General features: G+C 40.8%; 1 protein-coding gene across 5 annotated transcripts in view; it reads left to right on the top strand.

Moving 5' to 3' along the window:
- The window catches only part of LOC138751585 (zinc finger CW-type PWWP domain protein 2-like), an 85,320-nt gene that overhangs the window by 17,113 nt on the left and 52,983 nt on the right, over positions 1–15,224 (top strand). For 3 of the 5 annotated variants that reach the window (XM_069914043.1, XM_069914041.1, XM_069914044.1), the window contains exons 3-4: positions 10,059–10,221; positions 13,808–13,922. In XM_069914043.1, coding sequence (XP_069770144.1) covers positions 10,059–10,221; positions 13,808–13,922 — 278 coding nt within the window. Of the gene's footprint in view, positions 1–9,612; positions 9,743–10,058; positions 10,222–13,807; positions 13,923–15,224 lie in introns of those variants that run through there. The other 2 variants (XM_069914046.1, XM_069914042.1) reach the window with 2 other exon arrangements.

A 15,224-nucleotide genomic window follows, 5' to 3' on the forward strand; every position in this document is an offset into this window, starting at 1 on the left:
TTTAGAAATAGTACTATTTGGATGGGGAGAAAATTCAAACCCCGGAACTGCAAAGGGACTTGGGTGTCCTCGTGCAGGGAAACCTAAAAGTTAATGACCAGGTTAGATCAGTAGTTAAAAAAAAGTGAATGCTATGTTGGTGTTCATTTCAAGAGTAAAGAGGCGTTGATGAGGTTGTATGGGGCACTGGTGAGACCTCATTTGGAGTACTGTGTGCAGTTTTGGGCCCCCTATCTTAGAAAGGATGTGATGTTGTTGGAGAGAGTGCAGTGGAGATTTACTAGGATGATTCCTGGAATACAAGGGCTAATGTATGAGAGACATTTTGCAGCTCTTGGATTGTATTCATTGGAGTGGAGAAGAATGAGAGGGGATCTCATAGAAACATTTTGAAAGGTTTTGACAGAGTGGATAGAAATAAGATGTTTCCCTTGGTGGGTGAATCAAGGACAAAGAGGGCACAGTCTTAAAATTAGAAGTTATCCATTTAAAACAGAGATGAGAAAAAATGTCTTCAGTCAGAGGATTGTAAATTTGTGGAACTCATTGCTGCATACAGTGGTGGAGATCCAATCACTGGGAGAGTTTAAGCAGGAGATTGATAAGTATCTAATTGGTCGGGGCATCAGGGGATATGGGGAAAAGGCTGGGAATTGGAACTAGGTGTGAGCATAGTTTAGCTTAGGATTGAGTTGCGGAACAGACTCGATTGGCCAAGTGGCCTACTTTTGTTCCTTTAACTTGTGATCTTGTGATCTGTTATCTCAATGTTGAGAGATTACAGAGCTCTGAGGAGCAGAAGGATCTAGTGCCTTAGTGTATATTCAACAAAGGCTGATCAGCAGAAATAAGTATTGAGGAAATCTAACAGAATGTTTTTGTTTATTGTTTGGGACATTTAATATAAAATCAGAGATTATGCTTCAATTGTATCGTGTATTGATAATACTACATAATGGAATATTTTGCCCAATGTTCTCTTTATTTCAGGAAGGATGCTAATACATTGGAAGCAGTTCAAGTCAGAGTATTGGATTGATGCCAAGATTGTGAGAAAAAGTTGGATAGGCCAGGACTGAATGCAGTAGAGTTTAGTAGAGTAAGAGATAGGATTTAAATATTTTGGAGCTTGTAGGATCTTGACAGAATAGATGTGAAAGATGGGGGAAAATTGAGAGCTTGAGGATAATTGTTTGAAAATGAAAGAGAAATGAAACAATATTTTCTTTCTTAGAGGGTTGTGAATCTTTCGAACCTTCTTTTCTAAAGGACAGTAAAGATAGAACCTTTTAATATTTTTTAAAGCCAAGGTACGTAGATTCCAATTAATCAAGGGATGGAAGATTACTGTGGAAGAAGAGAATGTGAAATTAAGGTTATGATCAGATCAGCCAGGATTTGGCAATGCAGGCATGAAGACTATACTTTCTTCTTCTAATTTATGTCTTGCTTTCAAATTATATTTTTCATTGCTCAGGTATAACAATTCCTATTTCTTCAATCCACATTGAAATAATACCCGAACATACTGGAAATATTCTGTGGGTTATGGAGCATCTGTGAATAGAGAAGTAGAATTAATATTTCAGATTGATAACTTTGCATGAGAACAGGGAAAGGTTACTAATAAAACAAGTTTTAAGATACAGGGAAATAATACAGGAAAGGATAGAAAATATGTTTACAGTATATAAGGCTCTCTTTTGCTTCTCTCTCTCTGACTGTAAGAAGCGCTTAGGCAAATCCTGCCGGTGGTGAATTTGTGCCTTGCAGCAGGCAAAAAGAAATTTCCTGTTGCAGCAATTGTGTCGCAGTGTGAAATGAAGAATGAAAAAATAAGATGTAGTCGAGTCGAAGTTCAGTAAAAGTAATTTACTCAGTCACACACAGCTTTTTAAAACCCTGTGCATTCCAAATGATGTCATCACATTGCGACGTCATTACATCACTCGGTTCTTTTTCAAGCTGGTTCGATTAAGCTCTGGTGAGCCACAACATTCCACCCCCCCCCCCACCCCAGAACCGGCAATAGGAGGCTAAATTTCTGATGCCATTACTGTCCACTGTTCTTGGGCGGTTGCCCGTGCTATCACATTGGGGTTCGTGGCAAGGGCTGATCAAGGTCGATTTGAGTGCACTTTAGTCAGTCAATCGTAAATGTCTCTGGATGCCCCTCAATATCCAATACACAAGTTGTGCGATTGTTTTATAGCACTCTGAAGGAGCCCTTATACAGCCTCTCTAAGGGTGGCCCATGTGCACCTCTAAGCATAAACACAAACTCACAGTCCTGGAGTTCCTTTGGGATGAAGGGTGTCATTGTTCCATGCCTCGACATGGGAACTGGGGCCAATTTTCCAAACCATTCCCACAATCTGCCTAAGACTTCAGTCCACATGCTGAGGGCATGAACTCCCTAGCTACATTGAGCGGAGTTCCATAAGCCAACTCTGCCGATGAGGAGTTGAGATCCTCCTTGGATGCTGTTCTTTTTCTCAGGAGGATCCAGGGCAGCTCAACTGCCCAATCAGGCCCCTGGAGGTGGGCCATCAGTGCAGCCTTTATGTGCCTATGGAACTGCTCCACCAGGCCATTTGACTGTGGATGGTAAACTGTCATGTGGTGGAGCTGCATTCCCAGCAGTTGCGATAAAATGTCCCAGAGCGCGAAGGTAAACTGTGGGCTTGTTGGAGGTGATGTGTGTGGGTAGGCCAAACTGAAATATCCAGGCAGAAATAAAAGCTCTAGTGAATGAATTGGTCAATGAGTTCATAATCGAAACTGCCTCCAGCCACCTAGTGAATCTGTCGCTGACAGTTAACAAGTAGCTAGACAATGTCAAGATGCACATGGTTGAACCTGCGCTGCGGTAGCTGGAAAGGCTGAAGCGGTGCCTTCACATGCCTTTGCACTTTTGCAGATTGGCACTCTGTGCACGCTGTTGCCCAGTACATGACCTGCTTTTTGAGTCCATGTCATAAAAACTTGTTGGCTATCAGGTAGATCATTGCTTGAATGGAGGGCTGGGACACTCTGTGAATGGCATCGAAAATACAACATCTCCACACAGCACGGACAATAATAGGAGGCTAATGTGTGGAAATGTTGCACAGGAGAGTGGTGCCTTGTGACCAAAAGGCTACAGCCTCGAGTTGCAGGCTCGTGACAGCAGTTCTATAAGCTGGAAGTTCGTTGTCTTGGTGCTGAGCTTTGGTGAGCACTATGTAGGCTACACCCAGAGAGAGGATATGTATTGGTTGAACGGAGGAGTAGCACAGGGAATCAGACACCACATTTACTGGAGATATGTTTAATCCTGGTTGAAAACTTGGATACTAAAGATAGGTGGCCTTGCTGGGATTAGACCAGGGATCTAATGCTTTCGTTTTTTTTTGTAATTCTTTATTTATCGCACTATGAACCATATCAAACAAAATATTTACAGATGCATCTCTTTAAATATACACAGTGACATTTTCTCTTTTTTTCTCAATCCCTCCCTCCCCTCAAAAAACAGTAAATATTGAACATATAAAATACAATAAAACAATATCTTTATACAAAAGGAAAACAAGCAAAAAAGACATGTCATCTACTTATGCACATTAAATCTGATTGTGTTTATTTTCTTATAATTTTAGGTGGTGGTGGTCTGAGGCTTGCTCTTTCTGTTATGTTCCATGTATGGTTCCCAGGTTTTTTCAAACATTGTAACTTTGTCTTTTAAATTCTATGTGATATTTTCCAATGGAATACACTTAAATTTGGTTATGTATTTCATTAATGTTTATAGTCATATAGTTTAACGTGGCCATCTTATATCTTTATTTTCACTTCTTTTCCGCCTCTTCACCACCTCCATCCCCTTTTTTCCATTACTGTTCTTTAAGTTTTCCTTTTTAATTTCAATATATGACAACGTACTTAAGACATGAAATATCCCAATAATCCCCACAAGCAATAAGCCTTTAATCCCAAATGAATCCCTCCTCCTTGGGTTGCCCCTTGTCCCTTGACGGCAACCATAACTCCCCTTTCCATTTGGTTTGCGAATTTACTCACAGGCATCAACTGATTTTGCAGTGACCATTATCCTCCCACCCCCAGCCCCCTCCAGAGAACCCTATTTTCCTATACATACAACAAAGCTCTCTCTCTTTTTTCCCCTCCTTCCCCTTCTCTTATCCATCTTTAAATCTTTATATATACATTATCTTTACTTTATATTATTATATATTTTTGTATATTTTTCTTGCCGGTCTTCCTTCTTGTCACTCCTCCTTCTCTCTTCTCCTGTCCTTCAAATGTTCAGCAAATTCTTGGGCTTTCTTTGGGTCCGAGAACAGTCTATTCTGTTCCCCAGGAATAAATATTTTGAGTACTGCTGGATGTCTTAATATAAAGTTATAACCTTTCTTCCATAAGATTGTTTTCGCCATGTTGAATACCTTCCTCTTCTTTAAAAGTTCGAAGCTTATGTCTGGGTAAAAAAATAGTTTTTGTCCCTTATATTCCAACGGCTTATTGTCTTCTCCAACTTTCTTTGGGTGTGACACAGCACTAATTCCTGTGGGCCTTGTGCCTTGCTGTTTGGTGCTCCACAATATCTGCACAGCAGCCACTGTTCAAGGGTTATCAAAATCCTCATCAGCCAACATGAGGTGGATGTCTTTTGGCATATGCTCTGAAAACAACTGCTTCAAGAGCAACCAAAGCCTATGGCCACCTGTCAGTGCCAACATGTCATTCATTAATTCCAAAGGGGTGTGATCCCCCAGGCCATCAATATGGAGGAGCCGTGCTGCTTGCTTGCATTGTGAGAGACTGTAAATCCAGAGAAGAAAAGGTTTCAGGGCTTTGTACTCGCCGAGAGCTGGTGGGTCCAGAAGGAAATCCACTTTTCGACTGGCCGTGTCCTGGTCAAGGGTGTTTACCACATGATAGTACTTAGTGGCATCCACTTCTATCTTGCGAATGTGGAACTGTGACTTAGCCTGCCCAAATCAAACTTCAGGTTGAGTGGTCCAAAATACGGGCAGTTTGAGTGAAATCGCTGCGTTGTCCATGGTGGGTCCAAAATCCGTTTTGGCCCATCGGGGTCACCAATGTAGCAACTGTGTCGCAGTGGAAAATGAAGAATGAGAAAATGATCAGATGTCGTCAAGTTGAAGTTCAGTAAAAGTAATTTAGTCAAACAGTCACACACAGCTTTTTGAAATCCCACACATTCCAAATGATGTCATTGCATTATGACATCATGACATAACTCGAAACCTCCCGAGCCAGTTCGATTAAGCCTCCATTACTCTGACAATTAAATTGAACCTTGAATAACAAGTAGTGAATCTGGAGGAGGCAAGCAGGGATGAAGCAAAATAATTAACTGATAAAATATTGACAGACATAGCATATTGTGAATGCTGGACATGCAAATATAAATGCTGGAAATGCTGATTATCTGAAGTTGTTAACATCAGTGTTCATTGTTCAAAAGAAGAAGACTTCTTTGAGCTTATATTGGGTTTTGTTAGAACAATGTACAAGCCCATGGGCTGAAGAATCAAAGTTTGAGTGAGTCTGAGAATTCAAGTGATATGTATCTGGAGGCTTGGGGCCACACTTCCCAGTGAATAGTGGCTTGAACCCAAGTAATCGACAAATTGTTGTTGGTTTCTCCAGTATTGTGGAGAGCACACCATGAACAGCAAATGCGGTGCGCTTCACCTGAAGAGAGTGGTTTGGATTCTAGAAGCAGATAGGGCTGATGGAAAAAGACAGGTATAGTAGAGGAAAGAGTGTTTTACAAACACTCTTTTTAAAAAATATTTTATTTATAATTTTCCAGACTTGGACTCAAAGAGCTTTCAACAATAGTATTGTCAGTGAGTACAATCAACACTGATTACAACTTGTTCAAATCCATACTACACAAATTCCTCTGTTGAGACCAAATTTATCCCCTTCCCTACCCTCCCCCCTCCTGTTCCCATTTAACTATCAAAAAAACCTAACAGGACTATAAAAACATTTACAGCAATGGAATAAATCATACATTAGGGAGTTATAGGTTTGTCGCGGCATGGCTGCCCAGGTCCAGGCCAATTTCTTTTCCTGACTTTTCCCAGCTGGAATGAGAGAGGTCCCTAGCGGCCCCCTGCCCCCCCCACCCCCATAACTGAGGAGGAAACAGGGAAGGCAGAGCAGCGAGGTACAGCAGTCCTCCCGACAACCGTCCTCCTATAAAGTTTAGATATGGTTGCCAAATCTTTTGGAAAGTGCCATAACTCCCCTTTAAGTTATACATGATTTTTTCCAGGGGAACACAGCCTTGCATCTCCTTGCTCCACAGCGCAACGCTCAAACAAGAGTCAGACTTCCAGGTAACCATTATGCCCTTCCTGGCCACTGCCAATGCAGTCATTATAAATTGAATTTGGAATTTGGACAGTTTCATTTTAGGTCTTATGTTCATTATATTACCCAACAGGAACAACTCTGGGTCATGTGGGAATTCCTTACCTATAATTTTCCCTAGGACTTTGCCTAGATCCGCCCAATAGGTACATGTCCAGGTTGTGTGCACAAAGGTCCCTGTCTCAATGCTGCACCTAAAACATTGGTCTGATGATTCTGGCTTAGATCTATTGATCTTTGCAGCATAAGGTAATGCTGGTGCAAAAAAATTGTATTGCACCAGCCTATACTGTGTATTGATGATTGCACAGATGACAAGTCAGACCAGCATCGCTCATCAATCATTATTCCTAGGTCTGACTCCCATTTCTGCTTTGATTTATGAAGGCTTCGTTTATGTCCTTCTGCTTGGAGGAGGAAAATACATTGCCGAAATGAATTTCCGTGTGTTCCGCTTTCGAATCATGGTCTCTATGTCACTGCACTTTGATAGGGCCATGGATGGATCTAATTTGTCCTGTAGAAAAGATCTTATCTGAAGGTAGCAGTGGAATATCCTATTTGATTAATCATATTTCTGTCTAAGTTTTTCAAATGACATTAGCTACCCTTGCTCACAACAGTCCTCTATGCACCTGATGCCATTCCAACGCCAGATGTCCAGGATCTTGTTACCTACCATCAAAGATATTAATCAACTTGGAGTTCGGGATGTTTTTGGGGACAGCCCCACTTTTATTCCTAAATATTGGTTAATGTTACTCCAAATGCAAATAATTTCTTTCAATATGGAGCTGTCAGTTTTCCCGATAGCAATTTAGCATCCCATTTATAAATTACATCCTCTGCCACCTTCTCGCCCACCAAGTGCAGAGCAATTTGTACCCAGGATGGCACCTCCCCTCCCTTGAAAAGTGAGGAGATGTATCTTGACTGGGCTGCCCAATAATACCTTTTGAAGTCCAGTATCCGTAAACTGTCCAGACTGTAATCCCAGGTCAATTTCTCCATCGAGACCCTAGCTACTTTCCCGTTCCATAAGAATGTTCTTAAACTTGAAAGCATGTTCTGGAAAAAACCCCGGGGCAATGCTATGGGCAGTGTCTGGAAGAGATACTGAAGCCTTGGCAGCACATTCATTTTAATACAGTTGACTCTGCCCACCAGTGTAATGGGCAGGGACATCCACCTGTTCAGGTCCTCCTTGATCTTTCCCAGCAAGGGGGTGTAGTTTAACTTGTACAGATTATTTAAATTGTATCTATTCTAACTCCAAAATATTTGATCCCATTTAGTGGCTACTTTAAGTAACAGTTCTCTTGACATTGACTATAGTCCCCTCGTGTGAGTGGCATAATTTCAATCTTGTCCCAATTGATCTTATACCCAGAAGCCTTCCCATAGTCCTCCAGGATAAAGCGCAGTTGGACAGTGATTTCATTGGGTCTATCAGATATACCAACATATCATCAGCAAATAGGTTGATCTTGTATTCTTACTGGCCTACTTTATAGGCCTTGAAGTCTGGATCCTGATGAATGGTCTTGGCTAACAGTTCCATAGCCAGTATAAAGAGCTGGAGATAATGGATACCCCTGCCTACTAGACCTTGTCAGTGTGAAGGCTGAGGAAATATGTCCATTGGTCACAACTTTTGTCTTGGCTGCATATATAGCGCCCATATCCAATTAATAAAAGTTGGCCCTGGCCTCAATTTCTCCAGCACCTTAAATAAAAAGTCCCACTCCAGTCTGTCAAATGCCTTCTCTGCATCCAAGGCCCTGGCAAGACCCCTCTCATTTCTGGTTTGTGCCAGGTGTAATACACTCAACAGTCTACCGACATTATCTGCTACCTGTCTTTTTGGTACAAAGCCCGCTTGATCTTTATTTACTAGCTTTGGCAAATACTTTGCCAATCTATTTGCCAGGGCTTTGGCTATTATCTTATAGTCTGTGTTAATAACGAAATTGGCCTATAAGATGGTAACAATAGATCTTTGTCTTTCTTTAGGATTATTGTAATAATTTCAGGAATAAGAATAATACTTTCAGGGTACTGAAAAAGATGGTTGCTTAAATAGTGCAAGGATGTCAGAGTGATGTGATAGCTTCGGCATTGTCTTTATTTAGATTACATTTGATGCTCCCTGAAAGAAATAAACTCTATTTTGATTCTTAGCCATTGGTCTAATAATTCTTAACTTGGTCTATTATTTCTATTTACTATTTAACATCAGAAAAATTGAATACATTCTACTCTATTAGTGTATGCAACGTGCAAATCTTTTGCCTATATATCATTTGGATTCTGGAGTATAATTTGCATCCTCTTCCAAAATATTATTTTATCTCAACTTGGCACTTCAGACTGACAATTGCTTTGACACTGTTGCTGCAAGCTGGTCACAGTCTTAACTCAAAGAGCATTATCTATTTGCATAATTCATTTCTACATGTGAGTGAACAATGGTTATTTATATAAGTGTGATCTTACTCATTCTTTAAACATTGTTTAATTTCCACATACAAAGCTGCTTTGCTTAGTGTCATATTTTGATGTCTGTAGTGCTTGGTTGCATGCAATATCAACCTGATTTACTCATAGTAGACTCTTTTTGAAAAAAAAAACTAATCTACATGTACAATGTGAGATATAATGCACTCACGGAATGGAGAAAGCTTATTTTTAATGTGACATGAATTGTCACATTAGATGAGATGGTGGGGTTACAATTTCAATTTAGATATAAAGTAGGGTAGCAAGCCCTTTTGACCCGTGAGCCTGTCCCACCCAATTACACCCAATTAACTTACAACCCTGGTATGTTTTGAATGTTGGGAGGAAATCGGTGTACCCAGAGGAAACCCACAAAGATTCAGGGAGAACGTACAAACAAACTCCTTACAGACAGCGCCAGATTCAAATCCAAGTCACCAGTACTGTAACAGCATTGCGCTAACCATACTGGCCACTCTTTTCTTTGTCAAATGATGGTCCTGTGGCGCTTGCAGGATCCAAAGGAAATCACTGCTGCCACACCGAAGGTCATTAACGACTGTCTTTATTCAAATTCAGCGCGCCCCTTTAAGGGCAGCATGAGCTCAGTCACCTGATGAATCGTGATGTCATAATCGCTGCCTAGGGTGTGCGCTGAAAGGGATGCTGGAGTCAGAGAGAAATCTCTGACAACGCCATTTCCCCATGGCTGCCCCGCCACGTGGCGATACAAGCAGGGCTTGTTTGCCATGTGGATGTGTGCCGCCACAGTCCATTTATATATGCAGAAACAAAAGTCATTACAAGAAGGGAGAGGAGTAATACAATGGTAGGTAGTTTAACTTTGTGTAACTAAAATACTTATAAAATAATGTAGACATTTTTGTTAAATTGTTTACCATTGTGATGAATTATAACTTGAATTTCTTACAATTAACAGCAATTTGTGCCTCAAGCGTTGGATGTCATTTCCATTATTACAAGCTTACACCATGATTAGAGTGTATTAATCTATTATTGAAAGTATTCTACCAAATATTTTCAGTCATCAGACATTTTTATTCCCTGTACTGCAGTAGTGTACATTTGAAATTGTATAATTTCATATTGTTAAGTAATTGACCTGATGTACTTTACTATTTCAGGTGGCCTTCCATTCTCTGTCCAAATGTTTTTACAGGAGAATATGTAAAATATGACAAAGATGGCTTTGTAGAACAATATCACATGGAATTCCTGGGAAAGCCTCATACCAGATCTTGGATTTCAGTGAGTCATGTGGAGCCTTATTACACAAGATGCAAATTGGTATGCAAATTTCAGAAATAAATTAACATTGTGAAACACTTAAAATACTTTGTTTGACCAGTTGTCCCACCAAATATTAATATCAAGTACACTGCTGTACTGATTTCTGCATCCAGGATTTGAATCAATTAAGAGTTGTTTGTAAATACAATCAAAGTTATTTGTGTTTTTCAGATTGGATAGAATGGATGATGGAAACCTGAAATAAAACAGAAAATGCTCAAGATTCCAAAAAAAATTATGCTAAAGCTCACGAGATTTAAAGGATTGGAAAGCTGATGCAATAATTCACTAGGCTTATTAGCATTCATTTTTAATAAATATCAAGTTACTATTTTTATTTCATCATCTGCTATTTTTTATATAGATTTGAGGCAAAAAGGCATGCAGTTCAGCAAACAATTGGAAACAGGATAATCTTAAATATTGAAGAATATATTGTTAATACCAATGTCTATGTAGGACAGGCAGACACTTCATTGTTCATTTGTGTGATGATGAAAATGCCAGATCAGAAAGGAGAAACTGAAGAAGGAACTGAGTATCATTGATACTTAGAAACATCCATATACACTCATTGCCATCCAAAGTATCATTCTTGCCAAAGCATTGGTTGTATTCCTGATGCAACTTTGAAGGCAGCAGGCACAGAATAATTTCCTAAACAGGTGAATGACACAAATATTAAAAAAAATAAGAATAATATATATTGTCTATAAGGCAACAGAAACAGGCGGAAAAGTGTTTCAACTATGTCCAAGAAAATAAGTTAATATCAGATAAAAGGAAATTGAATATATTTTGCTAGAAAAGCAATAAGCCAGAGAATTGGGAAGCTCCCATTTCAGCAATCACCTAATGGGTGACTTATGCATACATGTTGATATCCCCATGTATTATCATGTCTCAGAAGAATAAGCGTGAACTTTATGATCTACATCACACATGTCAAACTCTGGCCCGTGGGCCAAATTTGGCCTGCAATATAATTATATTTAGCTCGCAAGATCATATCAAAAATGTATTAGAGGTGGCCCGCTGGCCGCCGCGCCAGTAACCGCTGTGTCCTAGGGTGAGAGAGAGAGAAAAATCCTGGTCCTTGAAAAGTAGTGGTGTGTGTTTTTATAAACACGCTGTTGTGTCCCCCCGCCCACTCCCCCACCGCAGCGTGGCCTGGCCGGTGTCAGGAGAAGCCAAGGCCGCTTCCCAGCGCCCGGAACCCCCATGGCACAGTGTTTCTTGGAGCTGCAGATGGAGTCGGGACACCGGAGGCAAGATTGAGGCTCCCCGCCGGGCGATGGGGGTGCCGGCCGCCGGCCGCCCTGCGCCTTCCCACCGGACCAGCGGCGGGTGCCCGGAGTACAAATGGAGAGCGAGGCTGGTCGGGCAGGTAGGGTGGAACCCCCCGCCAATCTCGGGAGTGGCGTGGGCTGGATCGGGATTAGCCGCGCTCACCTGCTCCTCCACCACTGACCGGGATCCCAGCGCGGTCCTGAGTGCAGAGACTGCCCTGGTAAGGTCCTGGGACACCGGCACGGAAAGAAGAGCAGGGTCCATAGAATATTATAGATCAGAAACAGGCCCTTCGGCCCTTTGACTCTACCTCGTGAAAACCCAACACTGGAGAAACTCAGCGGGATAAATCGTATCCTTTATCCAGCAGAGAGGTACATGACAATGTTTGGCCCTTGATCCCCCTCATCAATGTATGAGCGAAAGTCTGTGGTTCTCGTAAAAACACCAGAAGGGAAAAACTCAGCAGGTCAAAGGGGGTCCGGGAGAAACTCAGCAGGTCAAAGGGGGAATCCGGGAGAAACTCAGCAGGTCAAAGGGGGGTCCGAGAGAAACTCAGCAGGTCAAGGGGGAGGGGTCCAGGAGAAACTCAGAAGGCCAAGGGGAAGGGGTCTGGGAGAAACACAGCAGGTCAAGGGGGGTCCGGGAGAAACTCAGCAGGTCAAGGGAGGTCCGGGAGAAACTCAGCAGGTCAAGGGGGGTCAGGGAGAAACTCAGCAGGTCAAGAGGGGTCCGGCAGAAACTCAGCAGGTCAAGGGGGGTCTGGGAGAAACTCAGCAGGTCAAGGGGGGTCTGGGAGAAACTCAGCAGGTCAAGGGGGGTCCGGCAGAAACTCAGGGGGGGCCTGACCTCGCCAGGACCGTTGCCCACTCCCCCTCCCTGCCGCAGGCCGACCCGCGACTCACGGTGACGGGGCGGCTGATCCACCAAGATGCCGCCCTGCAGCGAGAGCCGATTCCCCCGCACTGTCGTTGTCCAACCCGATCGCCCGCAAACCCCACCCTCCCGCACACAGGCCTGAATAAGTATTATGAACTTTAATCTCAGGATAAAACGATCTTCCAATAGTTTCATGGCACAGTGATAAATATATTCCTGGTTAAAAATGGTCCTGCACCTGGATACAAGCTCATTAGGCATAAAACTTGAAAAATGTGTAAATCAAAGGATATCTGTACCAATGGAAAAAAGGCATGGCAAATAACCCTGCTAGAGTTCATGCCCACAATCAGTTACCCATTTGATTGTTTCAGGAATCATGTTATTCTCCCACATTCTCAATAGCCCTCAGATTTTACTATTCGACAGCACACTAGCAACATTTGACAAATCCTCTATAGAGAAATATTATTTATTGAATATTTTATTTCTCATTTGTTAATGCTTCTGGAAAGAGTTTATCCAAAACTATTATTAAACATTTATTTTAATAAGAAAAAGTTTAACATTACATATGTTGAAAGAAGAGAAAACATGCAGATGTTGTTGAAAATTTTCAATAAATATTTAGTTCGGCCCTCGACTTAGTCCAAGTTTTTAATTTTGGCCCTCTGTGAATTTGAGTTTGACACCCCTGATCTACATAAACAGACCTCAATTTTCTTTCTCAAAATTTGATCTGCAACCTGAATTCACTGTTTCAAATTAAGGATTGGCCATTCACGACTGCGATAAAAAGTATTTTCCTAACCCAGGGAATTCCAATTCTTGGGAATTCTGTATACCGAGGGGTTGTGGAGGCTCAGTTACTAGATCTATTCAAAATATGGATCAATAGATTTTTGAATATTATGGGAGTAAAGGGATATGGGTTAGAGCAGGAAAATGGTACTGAAGTGTTCAGCCATGTGAATGTTGAACAAGCATGAGAGTGGCACAATGACCTACTCAGGCTTTTGGTTTTAATGTCCTTATGTTTAGACTCATGCCACATAAAAACATTTTTGCAATGGAATTAATGTTCTTATGGTTTTCTTGTGCCAACTAAAATTCTCATCAATTCTCCTTTACTTTCTTTTTCATTTGTTTTCTTTCTCACTTTCTTGATTTAAGACATAACTTGTTAGTAATCAATTCTACCCTTTATTAATAATACTACTCTTTCCTCTTAACTGTTGCTTTTGACACTGGGGTTCTCCGGATTTCATTATAGCCATCTTGTTTATACTGTATATAGTCTTATAGTTGTTCTCTGAACTCACCCACTGCAAGCATCTTTTCAAAGTTACAAAATCAAGAAATAATGCAAATTAGTTGCAATAAAGCTGTTATAATAAATCTTTTATGTCAAAAGGCAGAAGACTGTTCAAGAAGCAGAAAGTGGTATAAAAGAGCATTGGAAGAAGCAAGAATGTTGTTAGAGCTCACTCCTGAGGAAAGACTCAAAATGTGCAAGCTCAGCAATGAAGGTACATCAAACTGCATTTTCATTCATGATCGACATTAGGAATCTGTTGTGGGATAACTTAATTAATATTGTCTATTGAATTTATTGAATGTTTGATTTCTGTATATTATAGTCCAAGGTGGGCATTGATAATTATTTCTTAGACTTTTGTTTCATATCTTAAGATTAGCATGACATTCCTTTCCTAAAAAGTGTTGAGGAAACTCAGCAGGTCACGTGGCATCCATAGGAAATAAAGGGTAACCAATGTTTAAGGCCTGAGCCTTTGTTAAGTTATGAGCAAAACAACAGACAGGCACCTGAATAAAAAAGGGTTGGTGGGGTGGGAGGGAAGAGACAAAGGAGGGAGGGTCAGGGGGAGGAGTACAACTTAACAGGTAAGAGGTCATAGGTGGATCCATGCCTTCAGGCACTGCTAACCAAGGTCATGCACTGCTAAACCAAAGCCAACCACAAATTGGAGGTATAATACCAAATACAGTAAAATTCCTATTTTCCAGCACTCAATCAACTGAAAACTCAAACAACCGAGAAAAATGTCAAGAAAATAATTAAATAAATGCATAGATAGACACATTTAAAAATAAATAAACTTAAATTTTTAAAATTGATTTTAATAAAGAATTTATACAAAAAAGGTACAATTCAATAAGATGATATGGATAGTTACACAAACATAATAAGGCATGCAGTATAACAAAAAAATACTTCTCAAATTTATTGTTCAGTATGGAGATGAGAGTGTCTTTCCTAATCTTCGTATTGCTATTCAGATAATGCTAACCATTGCTAACCATTGCAGTTTCCATTGCCAGCTGTGAGAGATCAGTCAGCAAATTAAAACTAATGATTTTGTATTTGAGAGCCTCCATGGGTCAAGGCAGACTCTGATCTTGCTCTTCTGGATGTAGAAAGAGAAGAAACTGAAAAAACTGACTTTGATCACATTATAGATGAATTTGCATCCGTGAAAGCAAAGAAGGTCCAGTCATAATTTTTATGTCCTCTTTTATGTTAATTAAAAGATTAGCGAGCTTAACTTGTATTTTTGAACTGATATTATGGTAAAGTTATCTAACATATGTTTGGACAAGGGCACAGAGACGCTATTTTCTGTAGATACGCCCCTGCAGGTGTGTGCTGCTTAATGTCCATTTGGGCAATGTCCAACTGCATATACATCTGTGGACCCATAATTATTCAGTTACAGTGAGCTAATCCGCAGCAATTTCGATCATTAGCTATAGGAAATTGTATATTGTATACCCAAATTGATCTGACTGTCCCACTCTCTCCCCACAGC

Source organism: Narcine bancroftii, chromosome 1 (assembly GCF_036971445.1).
Source record: "Narcine bancroftii isolate sNarBan1 chromosome 1, sNarBan1.hap1, whole genome shotgun sequence".
Lineage (NCBI taxonomy): Eukaryota > Metazoa > Chordata > Chondrichthyes > Torpediniformes > Narcinidae > Narcine > Narcine bancroftii.